At 28.8% G+C, this 22,035-nt stretch overlaps 1 protein-coding gene across 1 annotated transcript in view; it reads right to left on the minus strand.

Moving 5' to 3' along the window:
• mmd (disintegrin and metalloproteinase domain-containing protein mind-meld) overlaps positions 1–22,035 on the minus strand; it is a 420,228-nt gene that overhangs the window by 33,622 nt on the left and 364,571 nt on the right. The window contains exons 9-10 of the mRNA XM_088272686.1: positions 5,281–5,432; positions 3,556–3,880 (exon numbers count right to left, since the gene is read on the minus strand). Of these exons, the coding sequence (XP_088128812.1) occupies positions 3,556–3,880; positions 5,281–5,432 (477 nt within the window). The remainder of the gene's footprint in view (positions 1–3,555; positions 3,881–5,280; positions 5,433–22,035) is intronic.

Below are 22,035 nucleotides of genomic sequence, written 5' to 3' on the forward strand. Positions count from 1 at the left end.
TGTCTGTTCTCGCCTTTAATGGTTCGGTTCGATAAAACTTAACATTCAACGGTTGTTTAAAGTAATACGAAAAAAAGTTTTAAGGAAACTGATTTGATTTTCTTACCCATTAAAAAAAGTCTATACATGTGATGCTTATTGACATTACATCTGTTCAATTATTGTTTAATTGAGTATATTGTAATGGGAAATCTCAAAATCAAGAAATAAGTGAATGCTTATTAAAAATTATGACTTAAAAATGGATAAAATATATATGACCTAAAATGAAAATTAAACCCCAATATATATTTTTTTGACATCTCATCAAAGATGAAGAATAATATGGAAGTCTGACCATTTACGGGGCTGGCGACCGTCATAGCCTGGTTTAAGTGATCACTTTAGACACGTGTAACATCCACCAATTCTACCAATTATTGACAACCACAATACTCAAATTCTTGGATGTTCTATACATAAGAACCAATTTTGAAACATTGTTCTTGAATCACTAGAACTTCACTAGAGACATCTGTTGGTGAGATGAAAAAAAGCTTTTTATTGAACAGAAACTCTTTTATAAGTATGTAAGGTCCGAATCCTGGATGAGAAATCACACACGTGAGAAACGCCAGAATATATCATTTTCATTTTTATCATTTAAGCTTACAATTTGACCAGATAATTTATTTACAAAATTTGAGTGTGTTCAAATACTGAGATGTCAAAAAATAATATGAAAATAACTCCTGTAATTGGAGATAGTCCAGATTTATGAACAAGTATTTGGACACACTCAAAATGTTGTAAACCCCAATATGAATAATTTTTAGCAGACATATATTTTTCACAGCAAGATATATTAAGAACATTTTGTAAATATCTGGATAGTACAGTAAATACAAAATATGTAGTTTTTTTTTGGAAATCTAACATGAAAAACTATTCGTTTGGTAAATTATATATTTTTTAAGTAAGACTGAATAATTTTTTATTTTTTATTTTTTTATTTATTGATTTGGCGTTTAATTTGCAGAACTCTATTTTAATTTATATATTAATTTTAAATCCAACACAGATTTTTTGAGTCTACTAAGTTGTATTTTATTAACAAAAATTGTTAAGTTGTATTTCATCAACAAAAATTGGACATTCGTTTGATAATGCCCTAACAAGGCGAAACAATTGTCACAATATAATTTTTTATGTGTTTTTGTTAATAAAATACAACTTAGTAGACTCAAAAAATCTTTGTTTGATTTTAAATTAATACGTAAATACTGATTAATTTGAGTTTGTATACCAGTTTCATCAGTCCAAAATGAAGTTTCGAGAATTGTATTCATTCGATTGTCGGTTTTCTAGTTCTTGAGCAATTGGTCGAAATCTAGCAACTTAGGTGTGTCAACACCAAGTTCTGCCGATAGCCCGCTGGTCAAGTGACAAAGTTTGTTGAAGTGGATATTTGGGTGACTATTTGCTCGCTTTGTGGTCGGCTCTCACTCCCGACAGTGTGGGCAGTAGGAAAGGGTTCTATTTATTATCCTCCCAGAAAGTATTCATGCGTAGCTGTTTGGTTTGCAGAGTTCTAAACAAACATACGCCTCAGGGCCTGTGATTGCGATATTCGGTAATATTATTTGGGTCAATGAATACAATTAACGAAATAAGACAATTAAGCTTATACAGTCGTCGAAGGTATTTATGTCTATACAATATGGAAATACTCATTTTTAGAAACTACAAATATTTTTTCCCCTTCACCATACATCATCCTAATTCTTTGGTTGAAAGTTGGGTGATTGCGTAGTGCAGAACCCCACAGTAAGATTTTTTTTTCGAATTAACCAGGTGATTTTTTGTAAATGCATAATGTACGTCTCTCGGCAGTTATTCAATATCCCGTTAATCCTTTGCAATAATTTAGGGAAGCTCAACTATCAATAGATTCCAGATTTTTTTGAAGCTCGGATATGTCATTAAACTTCTCATTTATTTGGTGAGTGCCATTTTGGATGGTACATGTTACAAATTAGGCTTGCTGTGAAAATTATGAAATAATAATTCACAACATTTTGAGTGTGTCCAAATACTTGTTCACAAAATCTGGATTATCTCCAATTACAGGAGTTATTTTCATATTATTTTTTAACATCTCATCAAAGATGAAGAAGAATATGGAAGTCTGACTTCCATATTCTTCTTCATCTTTGATGAGATGTCAAAAAATAATATGAAAATAATAATTCAATGGAGTTTGTGAGTTAATTGTCTTTAACATCTACTAATATTTAAGATTTTTGATAAAAAATGTGTATATCAATTTTTAATTCAATAAAAGAAATGTAAAACGTGTAGGTACACAAATATCATATTCAAATTCTTTTATATTTTATATTGAATCGATATATAAATGTATTGATTTGCTGTATATAATGGAAACATTATTGTAACAGATATCGTTGTGAGAAGGCTACATATGAAAATCTAAAATTGTTGTCAAACAAGTTTTTTTCGGGGAGAATAGCGGCTTTTCGAGGTGACATATTGTGAAGAGGGTTGGTTACTTGATGTATTTGATAGCCGCACCCTAGAGGTTGTACCAATAACGAAACCTCACAGAAATTATATCACAAAAATCAGAGGAAAACTTTGGAAAGCCTCAGTAGGATTACGTCACTAGATATTGAGTTATTATTGTTATGCTATGTAGAACGTATCGATTGGATACAGTTGAATTATCTTACGTAACGTTTTAGAAACGCATGTTAATTTGTTTTCATTTCGAGAAAACAATCATAGTTTGCTTACATTTACCTAATAAATTGCTCACTCCTTTCAACAACGTCATTTACCAAAAAACTTGATTTTTCAGGAGATCGTTTGTAAAGTTTAAGAATATGATAAGATGTACTAAAAATAAATATCAAGCTACTTATCGAACTCTTAACTACGCAACAGATCTTTTTAGGTAAAACCTGAAGATTTTTTCTCCATTTGAAATATATTTGGTTTGTTTAAAAAAAATAATTAAAAAACACCATTTCCTCAAAATGCAAAAACAGCATTTTTCCGTCCTCTAACGGGTAAATATTAAATTAAACATAAACCGCTTTTGCTGGGAAATGTACATTTTCTGGGCATTCCAAAAATATGCACTGCTAAAAATGTTCGATTTTTGATATATGACGTTGTTGAAAGGAGTGAGCTATACTACCTCCTTTTTTGCACTTCTTGTGCCTTCCATTAAGCTCCATTTTACAACAGCAGTCGAAAACCAAAGGCCTTAACGCGTCACACTAATATGCGAACTCAATTTTCTTAAAACATGAATTTTTGTTTGATCCAATTTGAGAGTTTTATTTTGTGTGATCTATTTTCCTGTAACTTATTTTCTGTGAAAATTTATTTTCCGTTTAAATTAATTAAAAAAAATAATATTTATTTAAAACATGCATTGTTTGTCTTCTTTTGAAAATGGGAGGAGGGGTATTATTGACTTACGCAAAAATATTTTGAGGTTATGGTCAAAAAGTTTCCCAACCGCTGCGTTAGGTAGTGTGGTAGACTTACCAAATCCGCTATATTCGCCACTTGTATCGCGTCGTGCACAACCTCGGCGCGAGTGCTTCCGTTCCTCTTGTCGAACATCGCCTTGTCGATGACGAGAGCCGTCTCGATGTACTTCGTAGCCTCGCGCACGTCTCGCCTCTCTCGCTCCCTGTCGTGCCCGGCGCTCTCCTCGTGCTCGTCGTGCATCTCGTGCATGGCGTCCACGCCGTGCATGAGCGACTCGAAGGCCGCCATGTGCGCCTGCGCGTCCGCGAAGGGGTCCCCCTCGCGCGAGCCTCGCCTGTGGAACCGCTCGGTTGGAGGAGCGTCCGCAGCGCGTTTGTATCTAAAAACACTTTATCAATTAGCAAGGTACATTTAGAAATATTTTGAAGATTGAAAATCTCATTCATGCTGCTTAATGAAAAAAAATATATAACTATTGGAATATGTCCCTTTTATTTACCAAACTTGTTAGATATACTGTTGTGATACAGTGATATACGAGTTGTCTAAAAATGTAATGCAAGGTTTTGTACATCTGATAACTGGCAGTAATTAGAGAAAATATAGGCGAAGTATTTATAATATATGTAAATAAGTATATATTTTTAAAAATGAAATCTGAAAATATGTTATTTGTTCTTTACATTAATTAACCCTGGACTAGAACCTGAAGTGGAGGGCTGATCACCTTTTCTTTATGTGTTAACGATCAAGATAACACTGCGTTTATATGATGCAGTGCCTTATGCACGATTGGCTGCGGATAAGGGTTTGAAGAAGAAAAGAAAAATGTAACGCAGGCTTTCATACATCTGATAACTGGCAGTGAATGAATAAAATGTAAGCGCAATATTTTTTTGTGATCTTATTTTTCAAAACAAAAATATATTTTTGCGGTTTATGATAATTTATTATTTATCCTTTACATTCATTTATATTTTTGACTGAACTAAAAATAAATTTATGAAAATTGATTCTTCTAAAAATTTGCCCTTTTAAATAAATTCATATTTTGAACATTAAAACCATTGATATCTCTTTAGTATGGTAATATAACACTCTCCTTATCATTCACCGTTCACTTTGTGTAACACCACTTTAGAAAACACTAATTCATTTTATACTATATTCGTGAATTAGTGTTTATTAAAGTGGTATTACACAAACTGAACGATTAATGATAAGGAGAGTGTTAAATTCATATTTTTGGTTACCAAACAAAAAATATATATATTCACAAAAATACATTAAACCAGTAATACATAGACCTTAAAATACACAATGTTTAATTTGAAAGACTATATGTTAGACGTTAAATACCAAAGTTTGTTTCGATTTAAAATTTTGTTGAAATTATTTTTTGAAAAACAGATTTAAGTTCCTTTTTCTTTTAGACGTATCACTCATGTAGTATACGTTTGCTTATTTTTTTCTTTTTCCTCTTTTTAATTTTAATTTTTTAATTTTTAATATTTTGTTTTTTGTTCGACAAGTATTTGTAGTCTATATTTAATTTGATTTTTACTCCTTAAAATATCTATTGTATTCTTGCCACTGGCCTTTACTATGACCTAAAAAATATTGTATATATAGGCCATACCTTTGTGAGATATTTTTTTTGTATTCATACAATATATTTTTTGTATTTGTATTTATATTATGTTGTAAAATGCAAAATGATTTAAAACAAAGAAAAAAAAGTAGCGTAAACTTAAAATCTTGGGATGAAAGGTTAGGCACCTGTGAGTCCTGGAGTCCTCGGGCTCCTCGGCGGCTGCGGGGCCCACGTGCTTGGTGCGCCGCATGGTCTTCAGGCGCCACTCCAGGTTGCCCGAGTTGGCGCAGCCCTTGTTCGCCTTCGTGCGGGCCTCGAATATCACATGAGGGTGCTTCTGCTAAACCAAATGCCGGACGAGGCCGTGCAGTAACGAAGTGTCAATGTACGGAATGAGCGGTGTGTGACGTGGCGGAAAAGTCAACCATTTTCACGATACAAATACAGAATATCAAATATCAAATATCTTTCTTTTTAATTTTGAATCAAATGTAATGTGGAAATTGGGGTGTTCAGTTAAATATTTATTTTGTTTTATAAAGTTACTACAGTCTTTTTAGAATGAAATTCTTTTTCTTGACATTTCTACTTTACAATTTTAAAATTAATGACGCTGTTTTCTCCTATGAAGAGAATCATCATCTCTTGTGCTTGGAGAAGGATTTACATTTATAATTTATTGTTTATGTTTGTGAATGATAAAATTTATTTTTAAATATGCTTTTTAAAGTGTTTTTATCACGTTATGGAAAAAAATCACGTTAAGTTTGGAAAAATCCAAAATACATATTTGTACATGTTTTCTCTGTGGGGGATGATTGATTAGAAATGGGATGTGAAATTAAACTGATTAAAGTTGATAAGGGTTAAAATTTTAAACGAATAAAAGATATCTGAAATATTTGTTCATTTTGGTTTGAAAGCTTGAACTTTTGGCTAGTGATTGACTTTGACGCATATTTTATGATTCATGAATTATTATCCTCAATATTTTTTTATCAAATTATACTATTTAAGTAAGTAATTGTTAATATTTTGAATGACAAATCATTATTTTTAATAAAGATGAAAAATGAAAGACATTAAAATACAACAGCAATGAAGTGTAATATTATAATGCATTTTATATAACCATATTCTTGATGACATAAATTAAAAAAAAACTTTGTAAAGTCATACAATAAATAAAGTAACGGAATTTCATTTGGGTAAGCATAAAATAAATGAAAGGTTTGTTTTCTTTTCAAGATATTTTATATCAAAATACGAAGATGTTATACAAGAAAATAACTTTCATAAGGTACTACGAAAAATAATATACTAAATTCAGGAAAGAGTTTTTTAACATAATCATTGTCAGTAGTATGAAAAACGTAAAAAAATCCAAAAAATGAAATAAATCCGTGCTTTCATAATATGCCCACCTGCATAAGTTATCTTGTCAATTGAAATAATATTATATAATAAATTTTTAGTAAATCGAAATCTGTGATTGATTTTATTTTAAACCTATGAAAGTATTGTGTTTCTAACTTTCATAAAAATATGACTTCATCATTTTCGTATTCCTTCATATTTCTCCAAGTTCTCAAAATATCATCTTACGTTACAGTAAGGGACTGAATATTTTAAAGTTTTTAAATTGGGCGTTTTACTTTTTAACCTGCATAAATAGATAAAAAAAAGTGATGGGGAAAAAATGTGTTTTTATTTTTAAACTTAAAAAATTACAACCGCGCTTTGGTATTATAAATCATGTTACCAAAAATAATTGTCGGATAGTTTGTCTAAAATTTCTGGAAAAAAACAACTTTCACTGGAAAAAGTTTTTCATCCACGAAACCCGGCAACAAAATACATTTTTGATTTTTTATTACAATGTTGTCTTTTAAATAATAAAAAAAAATATTCCCATCGAGGAAGTTTCAGTATTATTAACCTATAATTATCAAAAAATCAAAAGTTTTAGGGACATATTTTTTCATTATCTCGCAACATAGTTTTGTGGCATAGACTGAATTCAATATGCAGCGACGATATTAACATGCTATATCTCTGTTCAAATAATATTAAAGTCATTTCTGTAAGCGTAGATAGTTGGGGTTTTCTAGACCCCATTCCGTAAAGTTCTCACTAGTTAACACACGCCCCTGATATTATACTTATTCCCTTGGAGATAACAACTGATATTTCAGTTGGCATATAAATGCCAATACCAAATTCTATACGACTCATTGTGTATATTATACATATTATATATTATTTTACGCACGAATATAGGTCGAAATTCAACTATTAATGTTAGTTAGACAGCCATCGATCTAAGTTCTGTTGATTGTAATTAGTTAGGAACAAATTTAATTAAACCCAAAATAATTTATATTTGGTTTAGAAGTTTTGGGATACTAAATCTGTCAAGTGGTAAAAGAGTACTCGAATAAAGACACTCTTTAATACACTATTATAAAGAAGTATGCATGTATATTTATAAATAAATATTATATATTTAAATATATATATATATATATATATATATATATATATATATATATATATATATATATATATATATATATATATATATATATATATATATATATATATATATATATATATATGTATATATATATATATATATATATATATATATATATATAATATACATATATATATATATATATATATATATATATATATATATATATATATATATATATATATATATATATATATATATATATATATATATATATATATATATAAATATATATATATATGTATATATATATATATATATATATATATATATATATATATATATATATATATATATATATATATATATATATATATATATATATATATATATATATATATATATATATTATATATATATATATTTATATATTTATATATATATATATATATATATATATATATATATATATATATATATATATAATATAATAAAATAACTAGGTACCTACCCATACATTTTATTAAGTACCTACAAATAGTACCTACATAAAACAGTTCTACCAACAGATGTCGCATGCGTCACTCAGAAGAAAACAAAAGACTTCCGATAATATTATTAACTGTCAGAATCATATAGATATAAAAATTATTGTAAAGATTAATTAAGAATAAACTTTTATTGTCGTTTCTTTAATTACAAAGCAACACATTGTTTATTTTATTATTATACACCCACTTTACATATTATTTACACTTAATTTTCAAAAGGAAAATATTACCACGTTATAAAACGACAATTTTGTTAATCAAAAATAAAGAAACAAAATAAAAATAAAAATGGATACTGCTCCTCAAACATTACAAAACTTACTAGAAAAATTAATACAAAATGCTCAGGTAAGCAAACATCAAAATTTAAAAGATATTTCAGAGAAGTTCATCATTGAAAAATTTACAAGCAAAAATCCTAATGCAAACCAGTGGATGGATATTTTTGAAAAAGAATGTATACGTTTTGAGGTGACAACGGATGAGAAAAAAATTGAAATATTAAGATTGTTTATGGATAAAAGTTGTGAAGATTGGTACAGTTCGATGATGATAAAATTTTCCATGAACTCAGAATGGATAGTATGGAAAAACAACTTTTGTAAAACATTTACAAACAAGGGATGGAACCATGTAATGTTTGCATTATCTTTTAAATATAACGACGGTTCCTTGTTAGACTATGCCATAAGGAAGGAAAAACTTTTGTTGGAGATGAGAAGAACGATCGACATGGGTACCTTAGTAGATCTTATTGTGGCTGGTTTACCAGAATTTATAATTAATAAGATTGATAGAGAAAAATTAGAAGATACAGTCGATTTATTCAATGAAGTAAAAAAACACGAAAACATTGTAAATAAAAAAAGGTTTTCGGATCAAAGAAGATATGGAAATCTAAGAACTAGTGGTAAATCGAAGACAGAAAAAAGACGGGATTTGTTACACAAGAAGGACATTTCCAATGGACTTGCCTACCATTTGGATTGAAGACCTCACCAGCAATTTTTCAAAGGATACTAGGTAACATATTAAGAAAGTATAAACTTACTGATTTCACCGTTAATTACATAGATGATATTCTTATATTTTCTAAAACTTTTGCTGAGCACATTAAACATCTAACACAGTTGCTGGAAGCGATCGAAACGGAAGGTTTCAGGTTAAAATTTACAAAATGCGCATTTGCGTCAGACTTGGTAAAATATCTAGGTCATATAATTCAAAATAATTCAATAAAACCAGTAAAGGATAATTTGATTTCAATAAAGAATTTTCCTGTTCCAAAAACGATAAAAAATGTAAGACAATTTCTGGGGAAAATAAACTTTTACCATGAATACATACCAAAGAGTGCAATAATACTAGATCCATTGCATAACTTACTAAGGAAAAATCAAAAATTTATTTGGTGTGATAAATGCCAAAAAGCATTTGAAATAACAAAAAGCATGCTTTGCTCACAGCCCGTTCTAGAAATTTTTGATCAGGATTTACCAATCAACATTTATACCGATGCTTCTTTAGAAGGTGTTGGGGCCATTTTGAAACAAAAGCAGCCCGATGGTAGAGAAAAACCAGTGGCATACTTTTCAAAAAAACTAAATGAAGCCCAGAAGAAAAAAAAAGCAATATATTTAGAATGTTTAGCAATTAAGGAAGCTGTAAGATACTGGCAATACTGGTTAATAGGTAAATCATTTACGGTTTATTCAGATCACAAACCTTTGGAAAATATGAATCTGAAATCTAGGACCGATGAAGAGTTAGGTGATTTAACATATTATTTATCGCAATATGAATTTGAAATAAAATATAATCCAGGAAAGAAGAATTTAGAAGCAGATTGTCTAAGCAGGAATCCAGTATTAGAATCGAGTGAAAATGCAGATGAACAATTAAAAGTTGTAAATTTGGTTAAATTAGAAGATATTTTAAGAGATCAGAATAAAAATGAAAGAATTCAACAGAAAAAAAACAAATGGATTGAAAAAAACAATGTCTATTTTAAAAAGGTCAAGAAAAAAGAAAAAATAATTCTTTCAGAACCGTTTAGCATCGAAATCATAAAAGACATACATGAAAACCTATGCCATATTGGAATTGGACAAATGCAAAAGACTATTAGTCCACATTACACAGCCAAAAATTTGACGAAAAACATAAAAACAATTTGTAGAAATTGTGAAATTTGTATTAAAAATAAATCAAGAGGACAAAAGAAATTTGGATTTATGTCTCATCTAGGCCCGGCCACAAAGCCTTTTGAAATAATATCTTTAGACACAATTGGAGGTTTAGGAGGTTCAAGATCAACAAAAAAATATCTACATCTCTTAGTGGATCACTTTACAAGATACGCATTTATTTTAACCTCGAAAACTCAGAATGCAAATGATTTTATAAAACTAGTCATGAAAATAACAGAAACCGAGGATATTGGTATGCTTCTCACCGACCAATACCCAGGAATAAACTCGAAAGAATTCAAGGAATTCTTAAATGACAAGCAGATCCCAATAATCTTCACTGCAGTAAATGCACCATTCTCAAATGGCCTAAATGAAAGGCTGAATCAAACATTGGTGAACAAAATCAGATGCAAAATAAATGAAAAAGGGAAAAGAAGAGCATGGACCACAATAGCTCAAGAATGTGTTAATAAATATAATAATACTAATCACTCAGTCACTGACTTTTCCCCAAGTTATCTTTTATATGGTACAGATGTAAATATTTTACCCAACGAATTAAAACAAGGAAAATCTAATAATGACTGGATTAGAGACAGGAAAATAGCGCTTGAAAATACAATAAAATCACATAATTACAATAAAACATTATTTGACAAAAATAGAATAGGCTGCGAATTCAACGTAGGAGACATGGTGTATGTGGAAAATGGAAACAAGCTAAACAGAAAAAAACTGGATGAACTAAAAATTGGACCTTATAAAATTATTGAAAAAATTTCTAACTCAATATACAGAATTGATACAGGTCACAAAAAAATAAAATCAAACCTTTATCATATCACTAAACTTATACCAGTCCCTTCACTACAAGAAGATGATCCGGAGGACGAGTGAAAATTTTACTATGAATTTTCATCCCCAAGGGGGGAGATGTAATAAAATAACTAGGTACCTACCCATACATTTTATTAAGTACCTACAAATAGTACCTACATAAAACAGTTCTACCAACAGATGTCGCATGCGTCACTCAGAAGAAAACAAAAGACTTCCGATAATATTATTAACTGTCAGAATCATATAGATATAAAAATTATTGTAAAGATTAATTAAGAATAAACTTTTATTGTCGTTTCTTTAATTACAAAGCAACACATTGTTTATTTTATTATTATACACCCACTTTACATATTATTTACACTTAATTTTCAAAAGGAAAATATTACCACGTTATATATATATATATATATATATATATATATATATATATATATATATATATATATATATATATATATATATAAATATATATATATATGTATATATATATATATATATATATATATATATATATATATATATATATATATATATATATAATATATATATATATATATATATATATATATATATATATATATATATATATATATATATATATATATATATATATATATATATATATATATATATATATATATATATATATATAAATATATATATATATATATATATATATATATATATATATATATATATATATATATATATATATATATATATTTATATATATATATATATATATATATATATATATATATATATATATATATATATATATATATATATATATATATATATATATAATATATATATATATATATATATATATATATATATATATATATATATATATATATATATATATATATATATATATATATATATATATATATATATATATATATATATATATATATATATATATATATATATATATATATATATATATATATATATATATATATATATATATATATATATATATATATATATATTTATATTTTTTTTTTACATATTTTTGAATTTTCTCAATTTGTTACATTCAACGTGTTGGACAGACTATCGAAAGCTTATGTGATGGATACAGCAGAAGAAGTCTGAAGATCTTTGGGTTCTGTTCAACTTTGTATTTTTAAAAAAAAAATACATTTATTTACTTATAAAACTTGTATTATTAAAATTTCAACCTACCGGTGGTTATGCAGATTGGGAGGACGGTATTTTTACTCCTTGTGTATTGACTTCTTTGTATGTCCTTGTGTATTGACTTCTTTATTCCACATTCATAGTTTATTTCAATAGGTCCCTTTAAAAACGATATATAGAGGTTTTACTGTATAAATATATATATATATATATATATATATATATATATATATATATATATATATATATATATATATATATATATATATATATATATATATATATATATATATATATATATATATATATATATATATATATATATAATATATGCAAACTGTATTATTCGTATCTATTACATACAATCCGTACATTTCGCTGTTTTTCTTATTTTGACAGTAAAACTTCTAGTCTCCCCTGAGAAATGATTAATTATCTTGACTTTAAAGTCGAGTTTCATTCAAAGTGTTGAAATATTAATTATGGTTCAAAGAATTGCGCGTTATTGCGTTTCAACTTTAAAGAGCTGTTGAAAATTGCCTACGGTAGTGGAGCAGACGCCTCTTAATCAATTCACTGGCGAATAAATCAGGTTCTTTTAAATCAGGTTAAACGTGATTTGACTAGACTGTAACAATAGATTATTATCAAATAAATCACCCATAGCCTGGAGGTTTCATTAACGGTGGGATGACGTCAGTCAACAGTATCTAGATATATTTCCCACGTCACGAAACCAACACGGCTCAACCAGGATAAATTTAAAAGATTATATTTACATTGCAAACATTGAAAACAAACGAACTGCAAGGACACCTATCATCGAACACGAGTAAACTGATTTATATTATTTAAAATTTATATAAAATAGTGTTTTTTTTAAACATATTTAAAATTCAATAGAAAATATCATTGAAACTTTTAGTAAATACCACTATATATAAAATCTATTGTGAGACGTGTTTAATTTTGCAGATACTTTGTAGCAAATTTTATAAACATAAAAAAATAAAACATCTTTGTTTTTAATCCCTTTTTTAGTGGTTAAAAACAGAGTGGTTTTATTTTATAGAGTTTATAAAATTTGCCACAAAGTATATGTGAAGAACATTTAATCAAAAATAATACGAACAATGTTTCCGCATAAACAATAATTTGTGCAAAATAAATGCTATGCGACTAAAAAATTAACCTATGTAAGTAATTTTAAAAAATTGAAAAAAACATGGAATTGGTTAAAAATAAAATTTATTCCTGAATAAAATTCGAAGCCCTACGTATTAGATTTTTTAAATAAACAATTTAAAGAACCAAGTCGACCTTTTTTCGATTAATTTCGCTTGTAAGGTTTTTTCCCCTTTTTTACCAAACGGATGATGTCATGCAAATTAACTCTTTTTCCAATAAAATAAAACCCTTTTGACTCTTTTAGGCATATATGTTAGATCGCATATTCGTAGATACGTATTTTAATTACAACTTTACTGAAAGGATGATGGTACTTATATACATATAATGCATATTCTGTTGTAAAGAAAATGTACATTGTACAAAAAATGGGGGATTTCAAAACAAGTATAATTATTAGGGGGTTGAATTAGTTCTCGCCGTTTATAAAAATCTAATATTTCTATGTGATTTAAATTGATTCCTTTCGTTTTTTTTGTTTTCCTGTCCCCCGCTGCCTCGAACACCCCCGTGGCACTTTCAACCGCCTCAAACCGCCTCAAAATTAAGGCTATGGGCCTTGTTCATCGGCAGGGAAACTGGGTCCCGTATGCTCTGAAGGAGAGAGATATGGAAAAGCGACTTTGCATGTGTGATTCACTCTTGCAACGGCATCACAGAAAAGGTTTTTTTCATCGCGTCATCACCAGCGATGAGAAGTGGATCTTCTTCATCATCTGCCAGCCAGGTCGGCCACTCCCTGCTGAAGCCAGCATTGCAAAACGCAACATTCACGGCTCAAAAACGATGCTTTGCATTTGGTGGGATCAGCAGGGAGTAATTTTTTTCGAGCTTCTCAAAGCAGGCCAAACAGTCACAGCAGAGGTTTACAAGCAGCAAATGATCAAACTGAAAACAGCAATTGAAGAAAAACGTCCAGAATACGCAGCCAGGCACGAGTTGATTCTCATTCTGCACGACAACGCGCGCCCGCATGTTGCCAAAGTGGTAAAAGAACAGATAAACTCCTTCGGCTGGAAGGTTCTGTCACACCCGCCCTACTCCCCTGACGTCGCACCATCCGATTATCATCTGTTTCGGTCCATGCAGCATGGATTATCGGGAGAAATTTTCAAAAGTTATCGAGAAGTCGAGTTATGGGTTGAAAATTGGATTGCCTCAAAAGACAAGGTTTTCTTTTATAGGGGAATACGACTTCTTCCTGAAAGATGGGCCAAAGTAGTCGAGAAAGAATGGCAATACTTTGAATAAATTCTTACTTTAAAAAAAATATATATTTTCAATTCAAAATACTACAAAAAACGGCGAGAATTAATTCAACCCCCTATTATTATGAATATATCCGTTTCTACTTTATGTTTTTTTTATTATTCACTTCAAATTTTGCGGAGACTTACATACGTAAGATTACTTTTTATCTCCGTATATTATTTTTGTCCGCCTCCGTAGTGTAATGGTCAGCGTGTTTAGCTACCGTGCTGGAGGTCCCGGGTTCGATTCCCAGGGGGGGTGAAAATAAATATTAGTGATTTTACACTGTTATATTTATTTAATATTACCCTGGACTGGTTCCTGAAGCGCAAGAGTGATCACCTTGCCATCATGGTAAGTAAAGATCAAGATAACACTGCATCAATGCGATGCAGTGCCCTATGCACCATTGGATGCGGATAAGGGTTATAAGTAAGTAAGTAAGTAATATTATTTTTGCTTTTGACCTTTTATTTTTGAAAAAAATATCATTTTCATTATCAAGATATTTTTTAAATTTCCAAGAATAGGTATGAATTAAGATAAGATTATAAGATATTTTTTAAGTTTTCAAGAATATCGAATAGAGATAAAATTAATGTTCAATACACTAAGCAGTTTTTACTTCGTGTTTCTTATATACCATAATCGAGGACTAATACAGAAAAGGGTCCAAAGCTTAATTATTTTGACTATCATAAATATCAAAGGATCAAAGAAGAATATTTATTATTTTAGTAAAACAAAAGTGCGATTTTCACTGGAAAACGTATACTTGATTTTTCGTTAACTCGTTTTTCAGAGCATGCCAAATATGAGTTTCAGTTTTCAGGCTTTTTAATACAAACGGCATTTTATAAAAAAAAATGAATCAATTTACTGATGATGCATGGGGTATAACTTGTTATTTTAAAAAATCTTATGAACTTAAAACGCATTGCATGTGTTTGATTTTAAATATTTTCCGACAAACTGAACCAAATTGTATGCCAATTTGTAATTTTTAATCTGTGATTTTTAATTTGTGACAGAATGATCAATAAAAGCATTACCTTAAATCTAAAAAAAAATTATCACCACGCCGCTTCTTGCAGGGGAAGGCAGAGAGGATAGAATGTTACACTAATCTGTCCTCTAGTTTATTGTCCTTAAAATATTTTTAGATAAAATCAAATTATTTAATTGTCTATCTCTACAATAAATTATCTCAATAAAGATTTTAACTCAGCATTCAACGGTATGAGCATGTGAGGAGAATGGAACCATCCAGATTCCCCCGTATTGCATTGCACGACCAACCCCAAGGTAGACGACTCCCGGTAGACCACCAAAGAGTTGAATCGACAGCTGGGAATCGAAATTGCAGGAAGCTAATCGCTCTACAAAACAGGGTACAATACCTACACCCAGAAGAAGAAGAAAAAGCAGAATAAACATTTGAAAAATAAAATGTAATATTTGTTTTTTTTTTTTAAGAAAAATATTATGAAAGCGGGATGACTGTTACAGTGTCTCGAGTTTTAAACTTAAATACAGTAAAACCTCGATATAATGGGCTAATTAGGGGGAGAGAGTGTCTGTTAAAGCCGAAAGTACGTTTTATAAAAAAAAATCTCAAAACTTTTTGTTGAAAACATAAACACTGTATTTGGATATAAATTAACGATATAAAAGAATCCCCTTCCAGCGTGTCTAATACTAGTGTGCTGCAACGAAACCTACGCGTTATTATATCAGAGAATCCCCTAATATACTTTTGCTCCAGCTTGGTGCAGTCTACGCGTAGGACGGCATTATATTTCAAACTCTAGTGCTAGACGTACTAAGTGATTATCATGACCGTTAAAATTTGTTTACTTGCGGCGACACATGAATTTAAGCATATATAATATTAAAAGGCCTTTTTTTTACATTTGACCGGATTTTTGTCCGTTATATCGAAGTTCGTTAAATAGAGGTCCGTTATATCGAGTTTTTACTGTACAACGAAATATAAACATGAGTTGTTTATGGAGCGCGTAAAAAATTCTCGGACCAAGAAAGTTTATTCTCTAGAGATGCTGCGTAACTTGGGTGTGTATATTTTTTATTCATCTTAAAGTTTCAGAGAAATATATTTCTCATATTTTCACAAGAACCTTGAACGTCAGACAGGGCTGTGGTAATTTGTATATATTATTTCAACTTCGTAAACGGCGCTGTAACTTTTATTATTTTATTCGGAATCCCATGTTAAAAGGTTCAGATTTCATGGGTATTTTTGATAAAATATAACTGCACGTCAAGAGGCGAACTCTTTATTAATTTTGTTTTATTCAATTCAGACTACCCACTCCATTCAGTATTACGAAAAAGCAAGGTAAAAGGAATGACTTAATTAAGTTCTTCAAAATCATTTTTGTTTTTCGTTCGTGGAAAAAAATATGCTTATAAAAGTAAGTAATTACAATATTTAATTACGACAAATTGAAAATGAAATTATTAAAATTAAAGGCACTCGTAAAAGTAATAGGGTAGTAGTGATAAAAAAGGTTAATTTAGGTACTTAATTAAGATTTTTAATAACGTTTATTTAAAAAAAAAATATATAATTAAAAAAATTATATAAAATTAAAATGAGTTTTTTTTTATAAAACTTTAGATCGTTTAAAATTTCTAAAAGTATGTCTCTCGGTTATTATTTTTATTGCATGTTTTAGAAGAGTGATTTAATCATAACAAATGAACATTAAATGTGTTTTTTTTATGAGTGACTAAACTCAAGTAAAAAAGAACGAAGAAATATATATTTCTTCGAATATATAAGTATTATGAATTGTGAAGACACTATGTGTAGCTAAACATATGATAACTATAATGTTGGATACAGAATAAAACCGTTGAATCTACCCTTATATGTATTAAGACTATAAAAATCGTAAAAAAATGTGAATTGAAAGAGAAAATAATTAACTCATCTCTTTTACATTATATTATGAAATTTTTAAACCTTTCTTATTATTTGTTAGTTACATGTAGAGGTGATTATATGAGAATTCAATTTCAAGAGCAAAACTTCTGAATTAACTACTTAGATCCATGCATTTGAGAAAAAAACTCATCGGAAATTTATTTTTAGAGGTCAGATTTATAACATACTCGTACGTATGCAAACTGGCGTAGACGTAAATACATATAATGGTCTTTTTAGCATAATTAAAATAATTTGTTTAATTCCCAAGCACAAAATAAATAGTAAGAATATACTACCCTTAATATAAACATATTTTTCAGCATGCTATTCATGTATGGGGCGAATTGTAAATTAGTGTGAATGTGTGGAAGCATGGTAAAAATTATAGAATAATGATAAAGTTCCGGTTGAGACTTTCATACGTAAATAAATCAACAAACCACTCGTGGCAATGTGACAACTGTAGGTAAATAAAAAAAAATATTTAGTGTTTTAAATTCTCCGAAGTGCAGTGGTTAGCGCTTTTGGCTATTGTCCTAGACTCCCCGAGCTCGGTTTCAAAGGGGTCAAAATAGAGATCAGTGATTTTATACTCTAATGTATATTCAATCACTCTGTACTTTGACTTGTAACGCAGGACTAATCACGTTGCTTTCTTGTAACAAATGATCAAGAAAACACAGCGACGATATGATAGATTGCCCTATGTACCATTAGATATTGAGAGGGGTTATTTGTTTATTAATTTTGATATTGTAACTTATTTTTACATTTTTTTTGAGAGCCAAGTATAAAATACACACATTGATTTGTATATACAGCGGCGTGATCGTTAGTAGTTTAGTTATAACGATGGGTAATGATGATTATGATACATATGTATTATCTTATATAAATGGGGAATGTTTACTAAATACCCTGTACTTTAACAAATACGGATTTCTTAACAAATAAAGTATTCTATGATTTTCATATTGATAAAAAAATAATGTATTTTGTAAATTAAAATCATTGTTAACGTTGTGGTATTGTAATAACACTCTCCTTACACAAAGTGAACGATGAATATAAGGAGATTGTAAAATAAATAATGTTTTAAAATTGATGTAGTCGCGTCGTATTTGGACTTATACCTTATACGGCATTTTTTATACTAATATCAATTAAGGGGATATTAAAAAAATATATTTTAAAAATAAACTCATCTATTTGTCTCTTAGCCTAAGAGTGGTAAGGGTTCTGTTAGGCTGGTTTTCTAAAATGACAATTTAAGCTGCTATTAACTGATCTAACCCTCATCCTAAAGGGAGCTTGACAAGCCCTCAACTGAATATCTCTGCCATCACTAGAATGCCGAGATGTAACTCAACATTGAGAGGGCAGACACAAAGCCATTTTGAAAATATATCTTTTTAAAATAGGTACCCTTAAATAAGTAAAGTAAGGTAGTATCTGAAAAAGAGGGGAGAAATTAAATAAGATGCCAATTTTTATTCTTCTTATGATTACATATTTATTTCGTGGGTATACTGGCAAAAAACGTTAACTCTTAAATCCCTGTTTGAATAATCCCTGTTATTTAGAGCTTTAACCTGAATAAAATAACCGCTATTAAACTTAAAGTTGAATTTACTTATAAAACCACATAATTATGATATTTCTACGATTTAATGTATTTTACCAATTTAAAGAACGTTGAAAACTTGATAATACTGCATCGTTCAGACATTATTTTATATTTTCGAGTTAACTTTTTATGTCAGTATACCCACGATATGTAAACTACCTTTTTCCTTTCCCCTCCTTATTATCATCAATTTGTAATTTATGTTTTTTTTAAATGTTCAAGTACCATCTACCTTCTGATTGCAAATAGCTATATAGGGTATCAAACGTTTTAAACAAAATCACTAGTCTAGTTATAGTTGGTTGGAAGATATTGCTTTTAACCAATAAAGCTTAGCCATTGTACTTATTTCTTTACTGCACATGAAGTTTAAATAAGTAAATTTATAAAGAATATGTATTAAATTCTATGTATGTGAATTGGGTAAAGGGGTACATGAATACCTTTCCCTCAACTTAAAGACATGATTTTGCCCGTATTAGAAAAGGGGTTACCGACCCTTCTTAGGCGAGCTTTAAGTAAGGTGAGCAATGAAATGATACAATTGAGCTAAAACATTTATACTCTTTTTCTCTTTTCATTGCAGAGAATATATTAAAATATAAATTATGTTTGTGTCAAACCAGTTATAGTTTAAATAGACAAAATTTTAATAATGTACAAACAATGAAAGCACGTAATTTATTTGTGATAATAAACAACTGTAGTTTAAAATACTGTAACAAGGTGAAACATTTGACACAAATTATAACTTTATGTGTTTTTAATATTAAATTAATATTTATTCGAGTCTAAAAGTAAGTGTTTAATTTTAATATTAAATTTTAAAATTAAAATGGACTTCTATTATACAAATTAAATGCCAAATCTATAAATTTATTGGCGTTGTACAGAAATAAGCTTAGTGAGACAATAATACCGAATGTATAGTCTTTTTAATTGCTTCGTAAATTCGTTTTTTTCTCTAGCGCTACGCCTAGAATAAATCTATAAAACGTCGATTTAAATAGCTATTAAGCTCCGCATAATTCACGTAGGTCAGCCTTAGTTGAAGGTGCTTTAAGTGGAGCCCGGAGTAGGTATACTCAGTGTGTATATATACTCTTCCGCAGATAATTTGAGATTAATTGCTAAAACTTTTAATGAACGTGTCCAACAGGATTGCTGAATCATTGCTATTTGCAGAATATTCATTCTTGGCTCGGAATGTAAATAGTATTTTGCTTGACTCAGAGTGATAATTAAGAAATTTTAATTTTGCGTTTTTATTTTGTAAACAGTCTGCAAGTTGGTTCTTGAAATGAATCCAGCATTTGAAAAGTTTTTTTTATTTTTATTTATTAAAATAAGAAACAAATTATTGGAATGGTTTTATTTTTCTGAAATACACGAGGAAAGTAAAATCTCCGGATAAATATTTATAAACTATCTAGCATTAATAATTCTATGATCATGTTTTAAATTATATTAAAATTACAGCAATTAACGTAACAAGCATAGCATTAGTACAAAATTAGAAATACTCTTTATACATCAGCACTCAAACATAATAACTAAAGCCAAATATTAATAATTACATTATTTTCGTATATTTTCAAAACAAAAATGAATAATTTTTTCCTGAAATTCATTGAAAGGCGTTACTTTTGATTATTTATTTTTAAAAAAATGTTTTGTTTTAGTAATTTTTTACATATTTTAAAATTAATTAAGATACTCAAAGTTATTAATATTATATTATTTTGACGTTCTAAAATGATCAATTTCAAGTGTCAATCAAAACTTCGTTGTATAGTTTTTTGCAAAGATGATAAACGTATATAAAATCTCAGAATCTGAGGTAGTTTATTGGGTAAATTTACACATCTTTTAGCTTATCGGCTTTCTTTATTCAATTACGCAAACTGTATTCTGACCATATTTAGAGAGTTTAAGAAACCCGGTAAAATTTTCTATTTCTAGTTCCTAATCTATTTTTAAAGAGCGTTCGAGCATTGAATCCAAACAGGTTTTGTGAAAAAGGTCATATTTTTATTTGCACATTCCACAGAACGACGAGACGCCACAAAGAATAGTTCAGAAAGCAAAAAAAAGGTTTCATTCGTAGGTCACTTTTGCAGGCGGATTACCAATTTCGATACCTTTGAAAGCGTAAAATACAAAAGCTTGCTGTGACGATTTGTATCTGGTGACAATGTACAAAGTATAAAATAAAAGGAAATAAACGCCACGATGCCTAAATATAGTATTATAGCTAGGCAAAAATTAACGTTAATATTTTATCGTCTTTTAGTATTGCATTGAAGCAGATTTAAAAGAATTAAAATACAACATACTATGAGGATCAGACATAACGATATTAACAAAATCAATCCGACTACAGAAATTATAAAATTTAATCTGTAATTAATATTCACATCATTTGCTATTTTTACTTTAACGATTTGGGAGTAAAAATGTTTTTCCTTTAAAAAAAGAATTCACTAGAAAATGTCATTTGTTCTAAAATGTACAATCGTAAAGCGATTGGTAAGATCCCCAAAAGAGATATGTTCATATCGTAAAATTTCATGAACAAGTAAATTCAAATTTATAGGTAGCGGTAAGCTATTTCGGAAGGCGGAAACAAATAAAAAGGGGAAGCAGCATTCGGGCGGGAGGAAAATGACGAATTGCTACAAAAAGTGGAATCGTTGATCTTTTATCCCAG

This window comes from Brachycentrus maculatus, unplaced genomic scaffold (assembly GCF_059751285.1).
Source record: "Brachycentrus maculatus isolate JH-2025_06_01 unplaced genomic scaffold, ASM5975128v1 h1tg000514l, whole genome shotgun sequence".
Taxonomy (NCBI): Eukaryota; Metazoa; Arthropoda; class Insecta; order Trichoptera; family Brachycentridae; genus Brachycentrus; species Brachycentrus maculatus.